The 26,237-nt window shown below is 38.4% G+C and overlaps 1 protein-coding gene across 1 annotated transcript in view; it reads right to left on the reverse strand.

The window, feature by feature from the left end:
* The window catches only part of alpk2 (alpha-kinase 2), a 28,721-nt gene extending 2,770 nt beyond the window's left edge, over positions 1-25,951 (reverse strand). The window contains exons 1-8 of the mRNA XM_061927275.1: positions 25,848-25,951; positions 19,580-20,750; positions 15,640-15,787; positions 15,445-15,572; positions 13,596-13,640; positions 13,235-13,533; positions 6,057-6,145; positions 5,747-5,964 (exon numbers count right to left, since the gene is read on the reverse strand). Of these exons, the coding sequence (XP_061783259.1) occupies positions 5,747-5,964; positions 6,057-6,145; positions 13,235-13,533; positions 13,596-13,640; positions 15,445-15,572; positions 15,640-15,787; positions 19,580-20,594 (1,942 nt within the window). The 5' untranslated portion in view covers positions 20,595-20,750; positions 25,848-25,951. The remainder of the gene's footprint in view (positions 1-5,746; positions 5,965-6,056; positions 6,146-13,234; positions 13,534-13,595; positions 13,641-15,444; positions 15,573-15,639; positions 15,788-19,579; positions 20,751-25,847) is intronic.
* Between the last annotated feature and the right edge of the window lie 286 nt (positions 25,952-26,237).

Genomic DNA, 26,237 nt, shown 5'->3' on the forward strand with positions numbered 1-26,237 from the left:
CATGTTTGTCCCATCAATGCGAAATATTGGTCTTTTTTTTTCTAAGAACAAAAGCAGTGACATTTTGAAAAAAAAGCTTTATTATTAGGACTGTGAATTTTTGGGCACCACACGATTCGATTCTTGGGGGTAACGATTCGATTCTCGATTAAAAACCAATACTTTTTAATAACATTGGGTGGCAGTTCTACGATTAACTACATTTCTCCATAAAATAGATAAACAGCTCTGATTAATTTCCTTGTTATTTAAAAGAAAACTGGTTTTGCTTGATAAAATTCTACCCAAACATTTAATAAAGTGTCTGCACAGGTCAGATTTGGGGGATTTTATTACATTTTTTTAATCGAGTTTTGATTTTTCGATTAAGAATCGTTACAAATAAGAATCGCGATTCATTCGGAAATAAAAAAAAATGTGACACCCTCTATTTATTATTGTTATTATTATTACACGATAATTGAAGTCTGGTATTTTTTTTCGGGGGGAAAAGAAGAAAGCCATGTTTGTTGTTGTACAACAAAATCTTTAAAAAAATACTTTAGTTGTTTTTGGGGTCAATTTCCTGTCAGAGCGGCGCCCTCTGGTGGATTTATTGCTAAATGTGGGACAGGACCGTGTCACACAATTTTTGTGTGAAGTAAATCGTGTTTAATTCCTGTCTCAATTGCTTAGTACAATTCGTCCAAGTGTCTATGAATGTTCTCATTCATCCAGGTCAATGTAATCTCAGGGCATTCAATAGATCACAACTGGACTGTTTGGTTTGTCTTAGAAGACGTTTTGCCTCTCATCCAAGTCAACAATAAGTCAGTAGCAAAAATCGTAGAAAAAAAAAAAGAACAGAAAGTACATCAGAAGTTATTATGAGAGGCAACCACTTCATCCAAGCAGTAATCCTTAAATTAAGTGAGTACACCTTTTGTTGTTTTTAACGATCCATCTACCAGCAGGCAAAAGACATTGATACAACATTGATTATACATACATGTCCTTTAAAACTGACTTCTAAACAACGTTGCAAAATAGTTGTATTTTGTAAATTCAGATGTCTAACGTTAGATCCACGTTGTTGTTCGGAAAATGACCACATTTCAAGGGTGAAATCAACGTCACAACCTGACATTGAATAAACGTTGTTAAAAAATGATGTTGTTTTAACGTTGTATTTGTGTTGTAGAATATTGGTTGGGAAATTACTAAACATTACCCAACATTGATTAAACATCGTCAAAAAGCACGTTGTTCCAACGTCAAGTTTGAGTTTCTCAACATCAGAACCTAATTCAACAAGTTCTCAACATTGTTTTAATGTCTTGTGTCTGATGGCCGTTTGTCATTTTACAAGAAAATCGTAAAAAAAAAAAGGTTTCTGTTGTTTTTGGGGTCAACTTCCTCTCAGACTGGCGTCCTCTAGTGGATTAATTGCTAAATGTTTGCGTGTAAGTTCTGGACAGTGTCACACAAAAGTAAGTAAGTCGTGTCCTGTCCTTCTTGCTCAGTACAATACGGCTAAGTTAACACAATACATCGGTAACAAAAATCGTAGAAAAAGAAGAACAGAAAGTACATCAGAAGTTTTTATGAGAGGCAACCCATCGTCCAAGCAGTAATCCCGAAATAAAGTGAGTACTGGATTTGTTGTTTTTGCAAGCCATGTTTCAAATTTCACACGAAAATCGTAAAAAAAAAAGACTTTAGTTGTTTTTGGGGTCAATTTCCTGGGAGAGGGGCGCTCTCTGATAAATGTATTACTAAATGTTTTGAAAACTATTTTTGTAAAGTAAAGCGTGTTTAAGTCCCGTCCTGTTTGCTCAGTACAACGCGGCTAAGTTAACAATACATCGGTAACAAAAATCGTAGAAAAAGAAGAACAGAAAGTTAATCAGAAGTTTTTATGAGAGGCAACCCATCGTCCAAGCAGTAATCCCGAAATAAAGAGAGTACTGGATTTGTTGTTTTTGCAAGCCATGTTTCAAGTTTCACACGAAAATCGTAAAAAAAAAGACACTGTCAGAGTGACACTCTCTGATAGTTTCATAGCTAAATGTGTCCAAAATGTTTTGTGTAAAGTAAAGCGTGTTTAAGTCCTGTCCTGTTTGCTCAGTACAATACGGCTAACTTAACAATAAGTCAGTAACAAAAATCGTAGAAAAAGAGGAACAGAAAGTACATCAGAAGTTTTTATGAGAGGCAACCCATCGTCCAAGCAGTAATCCCGAAATAAAGGGAGTACTGGATTTGTTGTTTTTGCAAGCCATGTTTCAAGTTTCACACGTAAATCGTAAAAAAAAAGACTTTAGTTGTTTTTGGGGTCAATTACCTGTCAGAGTGGCGCTCTCTGATAGATTTATTGCTAAATGTGTCGAAAACAATTTTTGTAAAGTAAAGCGTGTTTAATTCCTGTCCTGTTTGCTCAGTACAACGCGACTAAGTTCACAATACATCGGTAACAAAAATCGTAGAAAAAGAAGAACAGAAAGTGCATCAGAAGTTTTTATGAGAGGCAACCCATCGTCCAAGCAGTAATCCCGAAATAAAGTGAGTACTGGATTTGTTGTTTTTGCAAGCCATGTTTCAAGTTTCACACGAAAATCGTAAAAAAAAGACACTGTCAGAGTGGCACTCTCTGATAGTTTCATAGCTAAATGTGTCCAAAATGTTTTGTGTAAAGTAAAGCGTGTTTAAGTCCTGTCCTGTTTGCTCAGTACCATACGGCTAACTCAACAATAAGTCAGTAACAAAACTCGTAGAAAAAGAAGAACAGAAAGTACATCAGAAGTTTTTATGAGAGGCAACCCATCGTCCAAGCAGTAATCCCTAAATAAAGTGATTACTGGTTTTGTTGTTTTTGCAAACCATGTTTCAAGTTTCACATGAAAAATCGTAAAAACAAAGATTTTAGTTGTTTTGTGGGTCACTTTCCAGAGAGAGGGGCGCTCTCTGGTGGATTTATTGCTAAATGTGTCTAAAATTGTTTATGTAAAGCAAAGCGTGTTTAAGTCCTGTCCTGTTTGCTCAGTACAATACGGCTAACTCAACAATAAGTCGGTAACAAAAATCGTACAAAAAGAAGAACAGAGAGTACATCAGAAGTTTTTATGAGAGGCAACCTGTCAGAATAATTGTATCTATGTTATCACAAAACTTTGTGTTTCCATGAGTTCCCGATGAGCAGACAAAAGCTGTCTTTGATCTTACCAATCAAAAGGCTTGTAAAACTCCACTGTGTACGATAGGAAGCGACAGGAAGGCGTTGGTTTCTTTGATCTATTGTAATCCACAGGAAGATTTTGTCTTGACCCGAGATCTACAAAGCGGAGAGGAAGCAGGACCTGACCCCCCTCCAGGTACCTTTTCTTTGAACTGTCTATGACCGAGGGCAACGGCTGTTTACGACCCCCCTCTCCCCTTAATCAGTAATCAGGGAAAGTCCAAATAAAAGAGGAGGCGCGAAACCTTTCGTCAGGGCGTGGGACGACACTGTGCAAGGGTACAGGTCCACGCGTTTCTCCTCATTGAGCCAAATTGAATCCTGTCTCTGTTTAATTCCTTGCCTCTTGTCTGTTTAATAGATGTCATCGGTGTTTGAACCTGACACAACCCATCGTCCAAGCAGTAATCCCTAAATAAAGTGAGTACTATTTGTTTTGATTTTGCAAGCCATGTTTCAAGTTTCACATGGAAATCGTAAAAATAAAAGACTTTAGTTGTTTTTGGGGTCAATTTCCTGTCAGAGTGGCGCTCTCTGATAGATTTATTGCTAAATGTGTCCAAACATTTTTGTGTAAGTAAAGCGTGTTTAAGTCCTGTCCTGTTTGCTCAGTACAATATGGCGAAGTCAACAATAAGTCAGTAACAAAAATCGTAGAAAACGAAGAACAGAAAGTACAAACCCCGTTTCCATATGAGTTGGGAAATTGTGTTAGATGTAAATATAAACGGAATACAATGATTTGCAAATCCCTTTCAACCCATATTCAGTTGAATATGCCACAAAGACAACATATTTGATGTTCAAACTGATAAACTTTTTTTTTTTTTGCAAATAATCATTAACTTTAGAATTTGATGCCAGCAACACGTGACAAAGAAGTTGGGAAAGGTGGCAATAAATACTGATAAAGTTGAGGAATGCTCATCAAACACTTATTTGGAACATCCCACAGGTGAACAGGCAAATTGGGAACAGATGGGTGCCATGATTGGGTATAAAAGTAGATTCCATGAAATGCTCAGTCTTTCACAAACAAGGATGGGGCGAGGGTCACCACTTTGTCAACAAATGCGTGAGCAAATTGTTGAACAGTTTAAGAAAAACCTTTCTCAACCAGCTATTGCAAGGAATTTAGGGATTTCACCATCTCCGGTCCGTAATATCATCAAAGGGTTCAGAGAATCTGGAGAAATCACTGCACGTAAGCAGCTAAGCCCGTGACCTTCGATCCCTCAGACTGTACTGCATCAACAAGCGACATCAGTGTGTAAAGGATATCACCACATGGGCTCAGGAACACTTCAGAAACCCACTGTCAGTAACTACAGTTGGTCGCTACATCTGTAAGTGCAAGTTATGCAAGGCGAAAACCGTTTATCAACAACACCCAGAAACGCTGTCGGCTTCGCCGGGCCTGAGCTCATCTAAGATGGACTGATACAAAGTGGAAAAGTGTTCTGTGGTCTGACGAGTCCACATTTCAAATTGTTTTTGGAAACTGTGGACGTCGTGTCCTCTGGACCAAAGAGGAAAAGAACCATCCGGATTGTTACAGGCGCAAAGTTGAAAAGCCAGCATGTGTGATGGTATGGGGGTGTATTAGTGCCCAAGACATAGGTAACTTACACATCTGTGAAGGCACCATTAATACTGAAAGGTACATACAGGTTTTGGAGCAACATATGTTGCCATCCAAGCAACGTTACCATGGACGCCCCTGCTTATTTCAGCAAGACAATGCCAAGCCACGTGTTACATCAACGTGGCTTCATAGTAAAAGAGTGCGGGTACTAGACTGGCCTGCCTGTAGTCCAGACCTGTCTCCCATTGAAAATGTGTGGCGCATTATGAAGCCTAAAATACCACAACGGAGACCCCCGGACTGTTGAACAACTTAAGCTGTACATCAAGCAAGAATGGGAAAGAATTCCACCTGAGAAGCTTAAAAAATGTGTCTCCTCAGTTCCCAAATGTTTATTGAGTGTTGTTAAGAGGAAAGGCCATGTAACACAGTGGTGAACATGCCCTTTCCCAACTACTTTGGTACGTGTTGCAGCCATGAAATTCTAAGTTAATTATTATTTGCAAAAAAAAATAAAGTTCATGAGTTTGAACATCAAATATCTTGTCTTTGTAGTGCATTCAATTGGGTTGAAAATGATTTGCAAATCATTGTATTCCGTTTATATTTACATCTAACACAATTTCCCAACTCATATGGAAACGGGGTTTGTACATCTGAAGGTTTTATGAGAGGCAACCAGTCATCTAAGCAGTAATCCTTAAACTAAGTGACAGCACGTTTTGTTGTTTTTCATTATTCGTCCGACAATTAGGAACGCTAGCAAGTTCGTGAACAGTAATCACGGTAATTGATTACAGATAAAGTTTGTCTTAAAGATGAATAAATCGTGACAAATTGTGGGTTGATTGTAGGTGACGAGGTTCCTCTTTGCTCTGTGCAGTCATTCTGGAACAGGAACCAAAAAAAAGACGATGACTAAACCTGAAATATTTTGTTGGTCACACCTTGCATGTCAGTGACCAGCAGGTTTCCGTCCGTCCTTTGGTAGACCCAATGCTGGAAAGCGCAACACTTGCGTCCCGCTTCCGAATCGCGCCTCATCAGGTTGATCTCTTTGCCGTCCTTCACCGAGTACTTGACAAAGTCGCCGATCAGCTCCTCTTCCAGCGTGGCATACGGGATGTCGCCAGACGGGCGGTGAACTAGGTAGACGGGAATTATCCTAGTGGGAATCAAACAGTAACGAGACATTAAGTTTTTTCTGTTTTGTTTTTTGTTTTTTTTTCCAGAATGGTGTGAAATAGCACCACTCACTCTGGGACTTCTCCGAAGGCTTCCAGAGACTTGGCGGCGACCATGTACTCCTTGATGTACTCCCTGGCCGTGTTCTGAACATGACACTCCTGCACAGCAAAGGTCACATGCCGGCTGTTTATCGTCCACATCAATTAGCACATTTCACTAGGGAAATTGTTGTTATAAAGCAATGTGACATTCTATACAAGCATCAAGTTACACTTCATGTTATTAACTTTACTCACACACACACAGTAGAAACTCAACAAGGCTTTAGCACACTTTATTTGGAAATAACGATAAAAATATATTATTTAAAATAAATGTTTTTTTTGTTTTTTTTTTAAATATTACAATATTTTCTTATACAAAAAGTACATACAATGATTTTAAGGGGTATGTGGATAAAAATGTGCGAAAAATAGTCATACATTTATAGAACACCAAACGTATTTAAATAAAAAATGAACTATATTTACGCACGCACACTTCATATTACATATTTTCTCATTTTGTTTATTTTTTATTGATATACACTTTTCTATAAATATATGATTATGTTATAACACACACATACAATATATATACTATATGTATATATACACACGCATATACATACATAAATACATATATATACATAAATACACACACATATATATATATATACACACCAGAGGTGTGGACTCGAGTCACATGACTTGGACTCGAGTCAGACTCGAGTCATGAATTTGATGACTTTAGACTCGACTTGACAAAATGTAAAAAGACTTGCAACTCGACTTAGACTTTAACATCAATGACTTGTGACTTCACTTGGACTTGAGCCTTTTGAATTGACATGACTTGACATGACTTGCTACTTTCCCCAAAACCCAAAGATGAAAAAGTTATTCGGGAGCGCTCCGTATTTTTCATTGTGTACTTGTCTATCAGCTTGCGTGTGTCAGCTGGTGTGGTCTCAGTACAACAGCCAATCAAATTAGATCTACTTTGTTTTCATCACACAGCATTCATCCAATCAAATTGCAGGACAACCAACGAAGAAGACATGTCCAAACCACACGCCAGTGAACAAAAAATGATACCTAAAATAATTTCGTTTGGGTATAAAAATTACGAGGTGGTCAACACAAAACGGTTTGCAGTATGCAACACATGCGGTTCGAAAATTACTGATGGAGAGGAAACAACTTCCAACTTCGTCCGGCATTTGAAGTTGCACAAAGAACGGTAAGTTTTGAATGTAAGATAACGTTTATTGGCTAAGTAACGTGACTTTTATTTGCTGTGTAGTTAAATCAGTGAGGCTGTAAACTCACTGCTAACGTTATAACGTTATTGCAAACACGGGAATCTGTTGCAGTTCACTACCTTATTCATACTTTTTGTTCAGAGATTTTTTTTAAGCAGGGTTAGTCAATATATTACACGTAACGTTAGACGGCGGTCAGCAGCACCGCGTATTTTAGCCACCTAAAAAAAGACAAAAATAGTAAAATAAAGGTCAGTTAAAATGTATACTATATTATGAATATGTGTACCGTTTTAGCTAGCTTTCTGACATACTGTTGGTTGTTTACCTCAGTGGTCCCCAACCACCGGGCCGCGGCCCGCTACTGGTCCGTGGATCGATTGGTATCGGGCCGCACAAGAAATATATATATATATATATTTTCTTTTTTTAATTAAATCAACATAAAAAACACAAGATACACTTACAAGTAGTGCACCAACCCAAAAAAACTCTCCCCCCCCCTTTTGTTCTGGGCATTGAACATGAAGACTCTTCCTTCACTGTTACGAGTGGCCATGAGAGTCTTGGCAGTGCCTGCCTCCAGTGCTCCAGTGGAGCGAGTTTTCAGCCATGGTGGCATCATACTACGCCCCCATCGTGCACAAATGACTGACAGACTCTTGGCTAATTTGGTCTTTTGCAAATGCAATGCAGCATAGGGCCCTGACATATAAAAAGTACAACTTTTTTGTTATGTTCACGTATATGTCATGTTTTTTCAATGTTAATACTTTTGTACAAATAAGTACATTTGCACTTTATTTTTCAATGTGTTTGTTCTGTAAAGGAATGAGTTAATGTTTAAAATGACTGGTTAATAGTGCTATTATAAAGTGCAATGTCAGCACAATTTTCTTTCCTGCAATTTAAAATGCACTTGTTTTAATAAATAAATACAGCGTTTGAAAAGCATACACAATCTGTGTTAATATATTAGTCTGTGGTTAAAAGGACTTGAAAGGACTCGAAACTCAAAATGCAGGACTTAGGACTTGACTTGAGACTTTCCAGTCTTGACTTTGGACTTGACTCGGGGCTTGCCTGTCTTGACTCGGGACTTGACTCGGACTTGAGGGCAAAGACTTGAGACTTACTTGTGACTTGCAAAACAATGACTTGGTCCCACCTCTGATACACACACACACGTATATTAATATATCAATCAATCAATCAATCAATCAATCAAAGTGTATTTATGTAGCCCTTAATCACAAGTCACTTGAGACACATGTGTGTATATGTATAAATGTGTATACACACACACACACATATATATATATATATATATATATATATATATATATATATATATATATATATATATATATATATATATATATATATATATATATATATATATATATATATATATATATATATATATATATATACATACACACACACTAGAGATGCGCGGTTTGCGGACACAACCGCGGAGTCCGTGGATTATCCGCGGATCGGGCGGATGAAATTTAAAAAAAATAAGATTTTATCCGCTCGCGGGTCGGGTCGGTTTTTTTTTTTTTTTTTTTTGCGGGTGGCAGTTAAACCAATTGGGAAATATATATACATAGTTAAATGTTGTTACCCACATACGAAAAACGAGCAGGCACCTGCAGCATATGCCACAACAGAAGAAAAAAAAAAAAAGAGATGGACACTTTTACGGAGCGGAGGGACGCCTCGCCGGGGTCCGGGACCGTGGCTCCTTCCCCCGAGAGGGCCCCACGTCCAGGGTCACTACCGCGCCCACCGCACCGACACCCCGCCTCGTCCGCTTTCGCCGCGGCCGGCGTCACGCGCAGCAGGTAAGCAGTTTACCTGCCCGCCACCCCCGTGGCCGGGGGCTCGTAACATGAGTCACTTCGCGCGCTCCGCCCGCGCAGCTTACCTGCTTGCTCGCAAAATGATTATTAGCATTCAGACAGGTTAAAATGTTGCTAAAACCATCACTTTTCTATCAGTCACAGTGACTTTTCAAAACAAAAATATTACAGCAAAAATCATATGGGTTGATTGACATATTTATTCTGTAAGCTAACTTCAATAGTTTGAAATTATTTTGACAGTTAATGCCAGTTATCCTGTCAACCTTTCACAAGACTTCAATTTGTTAATTGAAAGTATAAATAGTATAAACACTTTTAACAGTATGTCGTGCTGTGAAATACAGCCGACAGGATGGCGCACCAAACACAAAGCAAGGCCATGCTGCAGGAGAACAAAGGACTTCTTTCATTTAAGGTTTGTGATAAACCATCAAACTCATTCGTTAAAAGGACTCTATAGTAATATAAAGCGAATTTTTCTGGACATTATCATGCAAGAAAAGTTTATTTTTGGGATCGCGATCACCGCGTAATGATTTTTAAAGGTTGCATTACAAACATTTAACTGTCCCATGTGATCAGCCAGTGCGATTGGAAGTCCATGCTCAATTATTGCCTCCGTAAATAAAACTTCGGCATTTATCACATCCAAAGAATCTGTTTGGGCGACGAAAAACGTTGAAAGTTTTCCACTTGTATCGCTAGCAACGGCATTAGACTTGTGTTTTTTTGTCCCAACGTGGTCTTTTACATCGCTAATTCCTCCGTGTCTGATCGAAAAATCTTGTCTGCACAAGGTGCAATTCGCGTAGTTTTCACCCTTTTTTTTTTTTTTTAATTAATATTAGATATATAACAACGGGCGGATGGCGGGCGGATGTAGTTCTGATCAAACGTTACATCGGGTGGATGGCGGATGGTTGACGACTTTCTGCCGCGGTTGCGGATGAAATAAATTGCCTATCCGCGCATCTCTAACACACACATATATACTCACATATATACACATATATATATATGCACACATATATATACACACATTTATACAGTATATATATACATATATATATATATGCACACATATATACACACACACATATACAGTAAAAATGTGTGGGTGTGCGTGTGTTTTGTGTTGAGTTGTTTAAAAAACAAATTGTCCAGTTCCATTTTAAAGGTCTTAAAAACTTTAAAAAGATTACACTTTTAAAATAAAAAAAAAAAAAAATCTATCTATCTGTGAAGAAGCACGATTAATTACAAGTTAACTACATACAAAATGCGATTAATGGTAATCAAATGTTTTACACCGCTAAAATAAACAAATAAAAATGTATGAGATTTGTGCTACAACAAAATGAAAAAAATATTTTTAAAATAATAATGTATTGATATGTAACAGCGTAATATAAAACAATCTTTAAAAAACATATTAAAATACATTTAAAACTGGTATATGTACATGTTATAATAAGAATGTAAAACATATAGAATTTAAATGCTGAAACAAAAAACACAAGATGGGATGTGTGCTCTGATTTAACAAACAAACAGACATTTTTAAAGCAATTTAAAAATGTTTATAATCACACTTTGTGACTCTAAACCAATTTGGAACAAATTATTATTAATATTATTAATTATTGTTATTTTGATATGTTTTTATATTTATTCTGTTTCTAAAATGTTGGCATAAAGCTCTGTAAGATAGTTTCATGTATTTCTTCATGCATCATTGCAGACAGTAATATAATCTTATATATCCTTTGGAGAACAAACGTCTCCTGCAGTGGACATTTGTGTTTTGCATACCAAGAATATATATATATATATATATTTTTTTTAAAGAAAAGTGTAAATACAAATCTCCACTGCAGAGGACGCTGGTTGTCAGGAAGAGACTTTTTCCAGCAGGCACAAGACATTAAAACAACTTTAAGAACTTGTTGAATTAGGTCTTGACGTTGATTGACTCTAACGTTGAAACAACATGCTTTTTGACTACGTTAAATCAATGTTGGGTTCTGACGTTGATTTGACCATTAAATTTTGGTCATTTCCAAACTAATGTTCTGCAACACAAATACAACGTTGAAACAACATACTTTTCGACAGCGTTCATTCAATGTCAGGTTGTGACATTGATTTGACCGTTGAAATTTGGTCATTTTTCAACCAATATTTTACAACACAAAAACAACGTTGAAACAACATGCTTTTTGACAATGTTTATCCAATGTCAGGTTGTGACGCTGATTTGACCGTTGAAATTTGGTCATTTTCTGACTAACAATGTTGTCTCAATTTACAAATACAAACCCAAAACCAGTGAAGTTGGCACGTTGTGTAAATCGTAAATAAAAACAGAATGCATCCATCCATCCATCCATCTTCTTCCGCTTATCCGAGGTCGGGTCGCGGGGGCAGCAGCTTAAGCATGGAAGCCCAGACTTCCCTCTCCCCAGCCACTTCGTCCAGCTCCTCCCGGGGGATCCCGAGGCGTTCCCAGGCAGAATGCAATGATTTGCAAATCTTTTTCAACCTATATTCAATTGAATACACTGCAAAGAAAAGATAATCGACGTTCGAACTGAGAAACGTTGTTGTTTTTTGCAAATATTAGCTCATTTTGAATTTGATGCCTGCAACATGTTTCAAAAAAGCTGGCACAAGTGACAAAAAAGACTGAGAAAGTTGAGGAATGCTCATCAAACACTTATTTGGAACATCCCACAGGTTAACAGGCTAATTGGGAACAGGTGGGTGCCATGATTGGGTATAAAAGCAGCTTCCATGAAATGCTCAGTCATTCACAAACAAGGATGGGGCGACGGTCACCACTTTGTGAACAAATGCGTGAGCAAATTGTCCCAATAGTTTCTCAACGAGCTACTGCAAGGAATGTATGGATTTCACCATCTACGGTCCGTAATATCATCAAAGGGTTCAGAGAATCTGTAGAAATCACTGCACGTAAGCAGCATGCCCGTGACCTTGGATCCCTCAGGCGGTACTGCATCAACAAGCGACATCAGTGTGTAAAGGATATCACCGCATGGGCTCAGGAACACTTCAGAAAACCACTGTCAGTAACTGCAGTTTGTCGCTACATCTGTAAGTGCAAGTTAAAACTCTACGATGCAAAGCGAAAGCCATTTATCAACAACACCCAGAAACACCGCCGGCTTCGCTGGGCCCGAGCTCATCCATGATGGACTGATGCAAAGTGGAAAAGTGTTCTGTGGTCTGACGAGTCCACATTTCAAATTGTTTTTGGAAACTGTGGATGTCGTGTCCTCCGGACCAAAGAGGAAAAGAACCATCCGGACTGTTATAGGCGTGAAGTTGAAAAGCCAGCATCTGTGATGGTATGGGGGTGTATTAGTGCCCAAGGCATGGGTAACTTACACATCTGTGAAGGCACCATTAATGTTGAAAGGTACATACAGGTTTTGGAGCAACATATGTTGCCATCCAAGCAACGTCTTTTTAATGGACGCCCCTGCTTATTTGAGCAAGACAATGCCAAGCCACATTCTGCACGTATTACAACAGCGTGGCTTCGTAGTGCGGGTACTAGACTGGCCTGCCTGTAGTCCAGACCTGTCTCCCATTGAAAATGTGTGTCGCATTATGAAGCCTAAAATACCACAACGGACTGTTGAACAACTTAAGCTGAATGGGATAGAATTCCACCTGAAGAGCTTAAAAAATTGGTCTCCTCAGTTCCCAAACGTTTATTGAGTGTTGTTAAAAGGAAAGGCCATGTAACACAGTGGTAAAAATGCCCCTGTGCCAACTTTTTTGCAATGTGTTGCTGCCATTAAATTCTAAGTTAATGATTATTTGCCAAAAAAAAATTAAGTTTCTCAGTTCGAACATTAAATATCTTGTCTTTGCAGTCTATTCAATTGAATATAAGTTGAAAAAGATTTGCAAATCATTGTATTCTGTTTTTATTTACGAATTACACAACGTGCCAACTTCACTGGTTTTACGACTTTGTTTCAAAGTCAGTTTTCAAAGACATGTATGTTGCGTCAACGTCTGGTGCGTGCTGGGTTAAAGGTTACCTCCACAGCCAAGGTGAAGTTCCTCTCAACGAGCTCCTCGTTGTTCTTGGTCCCGCAGCTGACGGCGGTGTGCACTTTGAGGACGCACGAGTGCCCCGACAGGAAGAGCGGCACCTGACCCCGGTGCAGCTTGGTCCGAAAAGCCCGCCGGTGCATCCCTTCGCCGAAGTGGGCTTTCTCTGTAACGATGCTGACGGGGTGGTTCTCCCCAAAGTACTGCTCGGACAGGAAGTCCTCTTTGAACATCAGCCTGGAACATTGGACGTTTTCTTCCTCGCCGCTGGTCTCTGCGGGAACGGCTGGATGGTGAGAAACATTTGTCAGGTGGGCAAAAACGAGGCGAAATGAAGGAAAAACTCACATGAGATGGTTTTTGGAGACGGCGGGATGACAATCTCACGGAGCACTGAGGGACAAGTTCAGAGTTTTAGGGACAAAGTGAATGTTCTTGTGTGAGGAAAGAAACCATACTCTTAGAACAGGGGTCACCAACGCAGTGCCCGCGGGCACGAGGTCGCCCGTAAGGACCAGATGAGTCGCCCGCTGGCCTGTTCTAAAAATAGCTCAAATAGCAGCACTTACCAGTGAGCTGCCTCTATATTTTAAATTGTATTTATTTACTAGCAAGCTGGTCTCGCTTTGCTCGACATTTTTAATTCTAAGAGACAAAACTCAAATAGAATTTGAAAATCCAAGAAAATATTTTAAAGACTTGGTCTTTACTTGTTTAAATAAATTCATTTATTTTTTTACTTTGCTTCTTATAACTTTCAGAAAGACAATTTAAAAAAAAAAAAAAAATACAACCTTAAAAATTATTTTAGGATTTTTAAACACATATACCTTTTTACCTTTTAAATTCCTTCCTCTTCTTTCCTGACAATTTAAATCAATGTTCAAGAAAATATTTTTTTTTTATTGTAAAGAATAATAAATACATTTTAATTTAATTCTTAATTTTAGCTTCTGTTTTTTCGACGAAGAATATTTGTGAAATATTTCTTCAAACTTATTATGATTAAAATTCCAAAAAAATATTCTGGCAAATCTAGAAAATCTGTAGAATCAAATATAAATCTTATTTCAAAGTCTTTTGAATTTCTTTTAAAATTTTTGTTCTGGAAAATCTAGAAGAAATAATTATTTGTCTTTGTTAGAAACATAGCTTGGTCCAATTTGTTATATATTCTAACAAAGTGCAGATTGCATTTTAACCTATTTAAAACATGTCATCAACATTCTAAAATTAATATTAATCAGGAAAAATTACTAATGATGTTCCATAAATTCTTTTTTTAATTTTTCAAAAAGATTCAAATTAGCTAGTTTTTCTCTTCTTTTTTTCCGTTGAATTTTGAATTTTAAAGAATCGAAATTGAAGATAAACTATGTTTCAAAATATAATTTTCATTTTTTTCGTGTTTTCTCCTCTTTTAAACCGTTCAATTAAGTGTTTTTTTCATCATTTATTCTCTACATAAAACTTTCCGTAAAATATAAATATCATTAATTATTAATAACAACATAGAATTAAAGGTAAATTGAGCAAATTGGCTATTTCTGGCAATTTATTTAAGTGTGCATCAAACTGGTAGCCCTTCGCATTAATCAGTACCTCCTGGTTTCAAAAAGGTTGGTGACCCCTGTGTTAGAATAATTGTTTCTAAATTATCACAAAAACGTTGTATTACATTGTGTTCCTGACAAGAAGACAAAAGGCTGTCTTTTAAACCTACCAAGAGTAAGGCTCGTAAAACTCCACTGTGAAGGGGGCAGGGGGGAGCAAGATGGTGTTCCTATGTTCGCTCATGTATGGTTATCAACAGAAGGATGTTGTTCTGGCCCAAGGACTTCAAAGCGGAGAGAACCAAGGATCTGCCCAATTTCCAGACGAACTCTTTTTGAAGTATTTTACGAACTCTTTTTGAACTATTTTACGACCTCTTCTTTTGAACTGTTCGGTAACCAAAGGCAACGCTGTTTACGACCCACTTCCCTCTGGAAGCTGCTGTGGTCAGGTGGGGGGAGAAAGTCAAAGAAAGAAGGAGGAGTGTAATCTTTGGGCATAGCGTGCTGGAGATTGTAGAAGGATACAATGTCCGGGCGAGTCTCCTCAATATATTGAGTCCAAATTGAATTCTGTCTCTGTTTGATTCTTTGCCTCTTGTCTTGTTTAATAGATGTCATCAGTGTTTAAACCTGACACATACCTTCATAAGTGAGCTCGTAGTCCAGTGTGATGGAGCCGTGGGAGCTGCTGAGACTACACTGGTACTTGCCCAGGTCTTTGTGGGACGCCTCGGTGATGGTGACACGTGATTGACCCTGGTCCCCTGCACTTGGGAGACACGAGTGGCGTCACAAGGACACGAGTCGCAGCACAAACTATGCAGTCTGTACCATACCTGCGCTTCACCTCTGCCAGCAGGGCGCCATCTCTCCTCCAGGTGACCACGTGGTCGGTCAAGACGGCCGAGAACTGACACCAAAGACTGAGACTCTGCGGGTCTCCGCTCACGGACGCCGCCTGGATGGGCTGCACCACCTTGGGCTCTGTAAGTCATGTAACAGACTTTTATTTTTAACAGAACCCTATTTAGCATTGCTTTTTTGCAGCTCATTTAGGTGGTATATACAAAACCCAAAACCAGTGAAGTTGGCACGTTGTGTAAACCGTAAATAAAAACAGAATACAATGATTTGCAAATCCTTTTCAACTTATATTCAATTGAATAGACTGCAAAGACAAGATATTTAATGTTCGAACTGAGAAACTTAATTTTTTTTTTTTTTTTTTTTTTTACAAATAATCATTAATTTAGAATTTAAAGGCAGCAACACATTGCAAAAAAGTTTTTACCACTGTGTTACATGGCCTTTCCTTTTAACAACACTCAGTAAACGTTTGGGAACTGAGGAGACACATTTTTTAAGCTTCTCAGGTGGAATTCTTTCCCATTCTTGCTTGATGTACAGCTTAAGTTGTTCAACAGTCCGGGGGTCTCCGTTGTGGTATTTTAGGCTTCATAATGTACCACACATTTTCAATGGGAGACAGGTCTGGACTACAGGCAAGCCAGTCTAGTACGCGCACTCTTTTACTATGAAGCCACGCTGTTGTAACACGTGGCTTGGCATTGTCTTGCTGAAATAAGCAGGGGTGTCCATGATGTTGCTCCAAAAGCTGTATGTACCTTTCAGCATTAATGGTGCCTTCACAGATGGGTAAGTTACACATGCCTTGGGCACTAATACACCCCCATAACATCACAGAAACTAGCTTTTCAACTTTGCGCTTATAACAATCCGGATGGTTCTTTTTCTCTTTGGTCCGGAGGACACGACGTCCAAAGTTTCCAAAAACAATTTGAAATGTGGACTCGTCAGACCACAGAACACTTTTCCACTTTGCATTAGTCCATCTTAACCCAGCGAAGCCAGCGGCGTTTCTGGGTGTTGTTGATAAATGGCTTTCGCTTTGCATAGCAGAGTTTTAATTTGCACTTTCAGATGTAGCGACGAACTGTAGTTACTGACAGTGGTTTTCTGAACTGTTCCTGAGCCCATGTGGTGATATCCTTTACACACTGATGTCGCTTTTTGATGCAGTACCGCCTGAGGGATCGAAGGTCCGTAATATCAACGCTCAAGTGATTTCTCCAGATTCTCTGAACCTTTTGATGGTATTACGGACCTTCGCCCCATCTTTGTTTGTGACTGACTGAGCATTTCATGGAAACTGCTTTTACACCCAACCATGGCACCCACCTGTTCCCAATTATCCTGTTCACCTGTGGGATGTTCCAAATAAGTGTTTGATGAGCATTCCTCAACTTTCTCAGTCTTTTTTGCCACTTGTGCCAGCTTTTTTGATACATGTTGCGGGCATCAAATTCCAAACGAGCTAATATTTGCAAAACATAACTAAGTGTTCCAGTTTGAATGTTAAGTATCTTGTCTTTGCAGTCTATTCAATTGAATATAAGTGGAAAAGGATTTGCAAATCATTGTATTCTGTTTTTATTTACCATTTACATAACATGCCAACTTCACTATGTTGACTATTTTTTCCTGTTTGTTTGTTAATATAGTTTAACACCAAACAGAAGTTATCTAGCCTTATCAGTTGTATTTGACTTCCTGTTATGATTTCTTCTGCCACCCGTTTAGGCGGCAAACGTTATGTTAACAATTAACAATAACCTTGGCATAAATAGAACAACTACTTAGCATTGATTTTTTTTTTTTTGCAGCTCATTTAGGCGGTACTCAGTATGTTAACAGTCTGTTTGTTGAAAAATAGTTTACCAAACAACAAAATATAAACAAAATCAAACCAATAAAATACCAAGCTTTTCTGAAGTTAGTTAGCATTAGCCCTATCAGTCGCATATCTTGACTTCCTGTTATCATTTCTTCTGCCACCCGTTTAGACAGAAACCGTTCATAAGAAACCATGTAATTTTGTTTTGTCAAAATACACGGAACACCCCTCTAGTTATTTAGAATTAGCCGATGCATTACTATTTCTGTTATGATTACTTCTGCAGCCTGTTTAGGCAGCAAACATACATTAGTAAATCGACGTAAAAATCATTTTTTTTAGTTAAAAACAGCACAGCACCAAACTTTCTTTGATTAATTTAACATTAGCTTTAGCATAAGTATTTTTACTTTCTGTCACAACCTCTTAACAAACTTAGTTCTTATTGTTATTTATAATAGAACCACGACTGAGCAGTGTTTTGTAGCCTGTTTAGGCAGTTAACAACTGTATAATCAAAAATGGGCTGCACCAAACACACTTTTTTTTCTTTTTTTTCCAAATACGTTGATTTTATCACAGCCTATTCAGGCAGCAGACATTATATTAACTCACCTTGTTATCATTTTTAATTAGTCCATCAATTAACCTCCTTAAGTTTGTGTAACATTTGCTTTAGCATTAATAGTAGAACCACCTCTGAAGAGGGATGTTTTTCTTACTGATAGGATTTCTTCTGCAGCCCATCTAGGCAGCAAACATTAAAATATGTTATATTTTAGTTTAAAATTGTCCAACACTAAACTCCTGTCTTTAAGCTTAGCAATACTCGTTAATAGAATCATGACTGAACATGTAATTGTATTCCCTGCAGCCCATTAAGGCAGCAAACATTAAAACATATAACACTTTAGTTCAAAATAGTCCAACATCAAACTCCTGTCTTTCAGCACAGCATTAACCTGTTCATAGAATATTGAATGTACATGTATTTTGACTTCCTGTTTCAACATTTTCTGCAGCCTATTTAGGCAGAAAACATTTAAAAAACTATGTTTATAGTTAAAATAGTCCAACACCAATCCTCAGTCTCAGTTAAAAAAATCGTGACTGAACATGTATTTTTTACTTCCTGTTGCAATATTTTCTGCAGCCCATTTAGGCAACAAACAATGAAATATGTAATGTTTAGTTAAAAAACAGTCCAATGCCAATTATATTTGTATCTTGGTATTAACTTGTTAAAAGAATCATGACTGAACATGTATCTTTACTTTCTGTTTCAATATTTTCTGCAGCCCATTTAGGCAACAAACAATGAAATATTGAATTTTTAGTTAAAAAAAAGTTCCAATGCCCATCCATCCATCCATTTTCTACCGCTTATTCCCTTTTGGGGTCGCGGGGGGCGCTGGAGCCTATCTCAGCTACAATCGGGCGGAAGGCGGGGTACACCCTGGACAAGTCGCCACCTCATCGCAGAGTTCCAATGCCAATTCTATTTTTATTTTGGTATTAACTTGTTAAAAGAATCATGAAACATATATCTTTACTTTCTGTTTCAATATTTTCTGCAGCCCACTTAGGCAACAAACAATAAAATATTACATTTTTAGTTAAAAAACAGTTTGAATGCCAATTCTATTTTTATTTTGGTATTCACTTATTAAAAGAATCATGAGTGAACATGTATCTTTACTTTCTGTTTCAATATTTTCTGCAGCCCATTTAGGCAACAAACAAAAAATATGTAATTTTTAGTTAAAAAATAGTTCCAATGCCAATTCTATTTTTATTTTGGTATTAACCTGTTAAAAGAATCATGACTTAACATGTATCTTTACTTTCTCTTTCAATATTTTCTGCAGCCCATTTAGGCAACAAACAATAAAATATGTAATGTTTTAGTTAAAAAACAGTTCCAATGCCAATTCTATTTTTATTTTGGTATTAACCTGTTAAAAAAATCATGACTTAACATGTATCTTTACTTTCTATTTCAATATTTTCTGTAGCCCATTTAGGCAGCAAACGTATCAAACAATCAAATATTTTGCTTCGTTCAGTAAATCATTTCTTACCTTCGTTGTGCGTACTTGCTTTTTGTTTGACCACATCGCTGTACGCCTTCTTATGAGGCGCCCCGCCATCCGCCTTGGCATCCTCCGCCGTCTTTGCCTGAACGGAGGCTCCAGGCTTCGTCAGCTCTACGTTCAAAAAGGTCACAAACCTATCCTCAGACAGGCGTTGCTTTTTGATGACATCTTCATTAATTGGGATGTTTTTGGGGCGATGCCTCTCTGGACCTGGATGGCGTTCTCCGTGTTTAACATCTTCCGGATGCTTTTGCTCAACGCCGTCCGACGTCTCCCAACGGGCATCGGCAGATTTTGCACAGAGTTTAGCCTCAAACATTTGGATCCTTCCTTTGGCCTTCGCTCCACTGTCCATCTCGGCTAGAGGCTTGGCTGTGATCTTCCCCGCTGTCGCGTTATGGCTGTGTTTCTTTTTCTTCTTGGCATGTGGCTTGGACTTCTCGATACACGTGCTCTCGATGACCACCTTCTTCTCCTCGGGTACATCGACAGGCTGATTGCCCGAAGTTTCTTTTTGTTTGGAGGCCGTTTGGCTCAGAAGATGAAGCGAATTCGGAATACCGTGATGGTGACCGCTTGATTTCTTGGAACGAGGTTTGCTCTCTGTGGGGGTCTTCAATGCTTTTTGAGACATCTTTCCCACTGTTTTCTGACTCACTTTGATGGATTTTGCTGACTTTGTCACGACAGGATCGTCCGGAAGAGTGCTTGCATCTTGGTTCTTCTCCGAAACAACAGTTGTGTTTGAAAGTTCTCTACAGACCGCGTTGACTTCCTCGTCGGTTCTCACCTCATTGTCTCCTTTAGTGATCTCGTCGCAAATGGTCCAAAGACCCCAAGCTTGTGGGTGAGGGTCATTGGAAGTCCTTTTGGTTGCATCCCCTTCCAAGCTACCCCTGCGACACTCCAGGGAGGAGCTGATTTCCAGAGGAGCTATGGGTACAATAAACTTTGGACACCCTCCCTGCGGCACCATCTGGCGAGCTCCGTCACGCTCCATTAAAGTGTCGGACTCATAGGGATTAATCAGCGCAGGATCTGCTGAAGCTTCAAGTCCATTACGGTCGACCTCAGCTGAACCGCCACTCGCATCGGTGTCCTGACCCAGGGGGACATTGTAGTCCTCTGTCACCTTAGACACTCCATGTCCAGACAGCTGGAAACAACAACAAAAAAATGACTTGCTTTCTTAGATCTTCTTAGACTCAACTGTAGACGTCTATTTCCGTCCTCTAGGTATGTTCCTACACTGTAAAAAAAGAAAATGTTGACTTAACTTAACTCAGGTCATCTTGTTGCTCTGACTGGGTTAAGTTGAGTCAACTTATAGTGTTAAGTATATTATACTATTTTATCAAGTTCCTACAACTGCAAATCAAGTTGACTCAACATGGTACAGTGGCCGTGCCAGCAACTTGAGGGTTCAAGGTTCGATCCCCGCTTCCGCCATCCTAGTCACTGCCGTTGTGTCCTTGGGCAAGACACTTTACCCACCTGCTCCCAGTGCCACCCACACTGGTTTTGTCACAACGGGGTTTTCGCAGCTTAATGCGGGGTTCGTTCTCCCGAAATGCAGACGGACCACTCATGGCGTGCACGTAGGAACATGATTTATTCCTCAAAATATCAAAGTAGTACAAAAAACGGAAAACAATGCTACTATTTAGCATGGACTATGGACAAGAAATAATCACGTAACTTTGGCATGAAACAAACAACTTACGTAGCAGGTTGCATGATGCAAATATTGACGCCAGGCCGACTGACCGGCAAAGGCAGGCTTAAGTAATGCCTATGATTAGTGCTCGGGAAGCAGGTGAGCGGGCGAACACTAATCAGAGACAGGTGAACACAATGAGCAACCATGGCAACCAAAACAAACTCAGAGGTGCACAAACAGGAACTAAAGGAGTCCAAAACTAACAGAAAATACAAAACATGATCCGGACCACGGATCATGACAGGTTTAAATGTAACTTAGATATTGGGTTTCACTATGTGAAGCGCTTTAAGTCACTAGAGGAAAAGCGCTATTTAAATATAATTCATTTTACTTTACTAAATGCTCTGCAGGCCGATATTATCGGACAACTCTACTTGTGAGTGTTGATGACACAGCTTTGCAACAGTTGATATTCTAGTTTCAAGCATGTTTTACTCAATATAAGTCATCAAATCTCAGCAACAAGCTGTAATATCTTACTGAGATAATTTAGGACCAAAACCTTTAAAAAAAGTAAAACACTCCAACATAAAATCTGCTTAGTGAGAAGAATGACCTTATCAGACAGAAAATAAGCAAATATCACCCTTATTTGAGATATTTAATCTTACTTAGATTTCAGTTGTTGCAGTGTAGATTATAAAATAACACCAATATAATTGGAACCAACACTACAGTGTAAACTCAATTCCATGTTAAAAAAAACATACAAAAAAACCCCACTTATTTTATGCCAGAAAATGTGTCCCACGTACTAAAATCATGTGGATTATATGTACAGACTTGACATTGTACAAAACTTGTGAAGTTGGACTCGATGTATTAATTACAAAAAAAGTTAGGAGACAGAATATTTCAGCATATTTCTGTGCTGCCATAAAAATGTCAATTGATGTACTAACATCATATGTTTTATTCTGTAGATACTTAGCATCATCAACCACAAAACTTGTGATTTTGGACTCATGTTATTAATCACAAGATAACTTAGTAGGGGATACATCATTTTTTTAATCATTGACATCCAACGCCCCAATGCGCGCTACCACAGTAGGGGATACAGAATTTCGCACAACACCATTCCTGAATGTAAACAAATGCCATTGGTGGATCGACACCTGACATTCACTGTAATGATACCAAGTACAGGAGCGTATCTCGTCGATACTACTAAGATTACAACAATATGTTTTATCATCACAAAATCTTTTTTTCTTTAAAAAAAATTCATATTATGTTTACAAACTCAGGAAATACGTCCCTGGACACATGAGGACATTGAATATGACCAATGTATGATCCTGTAACGATTTGGTATCGGATCCATACCCACATTTGTAGTATAGGCCTAAACTTATGTAAAGCATCCAAACAACAGAAGAATAAGTGATTATTACAATTTAACAGAAGTGTAGATAGAACATGCTGAAACAGAAAATAAGCAGATATTAACAGTGAATGAACAAGCGGATTAATAATACATTTTTACAGCTTGTCCCTCATAATGTTGACAAAATAATAGAATGAGAAATGACACAATATGTTACTGCATATGTCAGCAGCTAAATTAGGAGCCTTTGTTTGCTTACTTACTACTAAAAGACAAGTTGTCTAGTATGTTCACTATTTTATTTAAGGACAAAATTGTTCTTCAATTTCAATAAGAAACATATGTTTAATCTACCGTAAGATTTTTTGTTAAAATAAAGGCAATAATGCCATTTTTTGCGGTCCCCTTTATCGAGAAGAGTATCGAAATACGTTTTGGTACCGGTACCAAAATATTGGTATCGGGACAACCCTAGTTCATATACTGCAAAAACTGAAATCTAAGTAAAATGAAATATCTCAAATAAGGGTGATATTTGCTTATTTTATGTCTGATAAGATCATTCTTCTCACTAAGCAGATTTTATGTTAGAGTGTTTTACTTGTTTTAAGGGTTTTGGTCCTAAATGATCTCAGTAAGATATTACAGCTTGTTGCTGAGATTTGATGACCTATATTGAGTAAAACGTGCTTGAAACTAGAATATCAACTGTTGCAAAGCTGTGTCATCAACACTCACAAGTATAAAACTACTTTTTTAAAGTAATAATTTCTTACTTCAAGCTTGAAAAAAAATCATGATGCCGAGCGCATATCATGATGTCAAGATAATGGCACTAGCATTTACTTCATTTAAGAATATTTTTCAACATATTGAGCAAAAAGGTCTCAGATTTTTTTTTGTGCCAAGAAAAGTGCACTTGTTATTAGTGAGAATATACTTATTTTAAGGTATTTTTGGGTTCATTGAGGTTAGCTAATTTGACTTGTTTTGGAAAGTCTTGACAAGCCGAATTTTCTTGTTCTATTGGCAGATAATTTTGCTTAGTTCAAATAAAACACCCCTCATTTTTGTATTTTTTTTTCTTCTTGTTTTTGAACACTGACTTTTTGCAGTGTATATGTACACATTCAGTATAAACCTTATCCCATTCACACACAAAGCGCTAACCACGAGCTGTCAGGAGCGTGGAACTTTGACATAAGCTTGACCAGGCTGGGATTAAACCAATGGCCCTCCATTCACAGCCTGCCGTTCTAGAAGACTCTACCCACCGAGCCATGTCGTCCATATGGAAGCAAATGTTATGTTACCACTCGTAACTTGTATCTGTATCATGTAATGTTCACCAGAAAACATAATTTAAGAGAACTACAAAAGATGTTGGTTGAACTTGTATTAGATTTTCAAGGTTCAATCTGCTGGCGCGTGTTGGTGGAACGGCCCACTTTGACTTACTTTCTGAAGTTAACTGAACTTATTAATAAGAGTTTTTAATGAGTGCGTGCGCTTTTTGTCTACAAACCCTGTTTCCATATGAGTTGGGAAATTGTGTTAGATGTAAACATAAACGGAATATAATGATTTTCAAATCATTTTCAACCCATATTCAGTTGAATATGCTACAAAGACAACATTTGATGTTCATTTTTTTCTGCAAATAATCATTAACTTTAGAATTTGATGCCAGCAACACGTGACAAAGAAGTTGGGAAAGGTGGCAATAAATACTGATAAAGTTGAAGAATGCTCATCAAACACTTATTTGGAACATCCCACAGGTGAATAGGCAAATTGGGAACAGGTGGGTGCCATGATTCGGTATAAAAGTAGATTCCATGAAATGCTCAGTCTTTCACAAACAAGGATGGGGCGAGGGTCACCACTTTGTCAACAAATGCGTGAGCAAATTGTTGAACAGTTTAAGAAAAACCTTTCTCAACCAGCTATTGCAAAGAATTTAGGGATTTCACTATCTACGGTCCGTAATATCATCAAAGGGTTCAGAGAATCTGGAGAAATCACTGCACGTAAGCAGCTAAGCCCGTGACCTTCGATCCCTCAGGCTGTACTGCATCAACAAGCGACATCAGTGTGTAAAGGATATCACCACATGGGCTCAGGAACACTTCAGAAACTGTCAGTAACTACAGTTGGTCGCTACTTCTGTAAGTGCAAGTTAAAACTTTTTTATGCAAGGCGAAAACCGTTTATCAACAACACCCAGAAACGCCGTCGGCTTTGCTGGGCCTGAGCTCATCTAAGATGGACTGATACAAAGTGGAAAAGTGTTCTGTGGTCTGACGAGTCCACATGTCAAATTGTTTTTGGAAACTGTGGACATCGTGTCCTTCGGACCAAAGAGGAAAAGAACCATCCGAATTGTTATAGGCGCAAAGTTGAAAAGCCAGCATCTGTGACGGTATGGGGGTGTATTAGTGCCCAAGACATGGGTAACTTACACATCTGTGAAGGCGCCATTAATGCTGAAAGGTACATACAGGTTTTGGAGCAACATATGTTGCCATCCAAGCAACGTTACCATGGACGCCCCTGCTTATTTCAGCAAGACAATGCCAAGCCACGTGTTACATCAACGTGGCTTCATAGTAAAAGAGTGCGGGTACTAGACTGGCCTGCCTGTAGTCCAGACCTGTCTCCCATTGAAAATGTGTGGCGCATTATGAAGCCTAAAATACCACAACGGAGACCCCCGGACTGTTGAACAACTTAAGCTGTACATCAAGCAAGAATGGGAAATAATTCCACCTGAGAAGCTTAAAAAAATGTGTCTCCTCAGTTCCCAAATGTTTACTGAGTGTTGTTAAAAGGAAAGGCCATGTAACACAGTGGTGAACATGCCCTTTCCCAACTACTTTGGCACGTGTTGCAGCCATGAAATTCTAAGTTAATTATTATTTGCAAAAAAAAAAATCTTGTCTTTGTAGTGCATTCAATTGAATATGGGTTGAAAAGGATTTGCAAATCATTGTATTCCTTTTATATTTACATCTAACAAAATTTCCCAACTCATATGGAAACGGGGTTTGTAGTTGAAGTTGTCATAACTCTTCTTACTTAGTCGTGATGGGCAATTTGTTCCGTCAACTTGACAACAATAGTCCTTTGACTGAAAGCCCAAATCACTTTTAACAGTGTAGGCTTCAATGACAAGGGTGCTATATCTACTGAACACATACCTTCTTATGGAGACCCAAAGGCGACCTGTACGAAACACCATGCCTCTATATCCTAGCCCTCGGGCCATTTGTCCTGCATACAGGCTGCCTCAGCTCCTGGACCCAATCTCCATTCAAAACTGGACCTGTTCTCCGTGCCCGTCCTTTTTAAAGTGGATGTAGTGGCGACGGGTGTGTAGGTGTCATGTTCCAGTCCACAGCTGTCCTCCCCTCCTCAGAGGATGCTATTATCATCCAACCTCCAGCTATTATTAGACACCATCTCTGGCTTCTTAAACCTTTGCCTCACCACCCACTATGTTCCTTCAGCTGTCACTCTTGGAGACCGAAGCCAAAACATCCAGCAGATCCGGGGCTAAGGTTACCAGGGGAAGGTGTCAATACACGTGT

Source organism: Nerophis lumbriciformis, linkage group LG32 (genome assembly GCF_033978685.3).
Source record: "Nerophis lumbriciformis linkage group LG32, RoL_Nlum_v2.1, whole genome shotgun sequence".
Lineage (NCBI taxonomy): Eukaryota > Metazoa > Chordata > Actinopteri > Syngnathiformes > Syngnathidae > Nerophis > Nerophis lumbriciformis.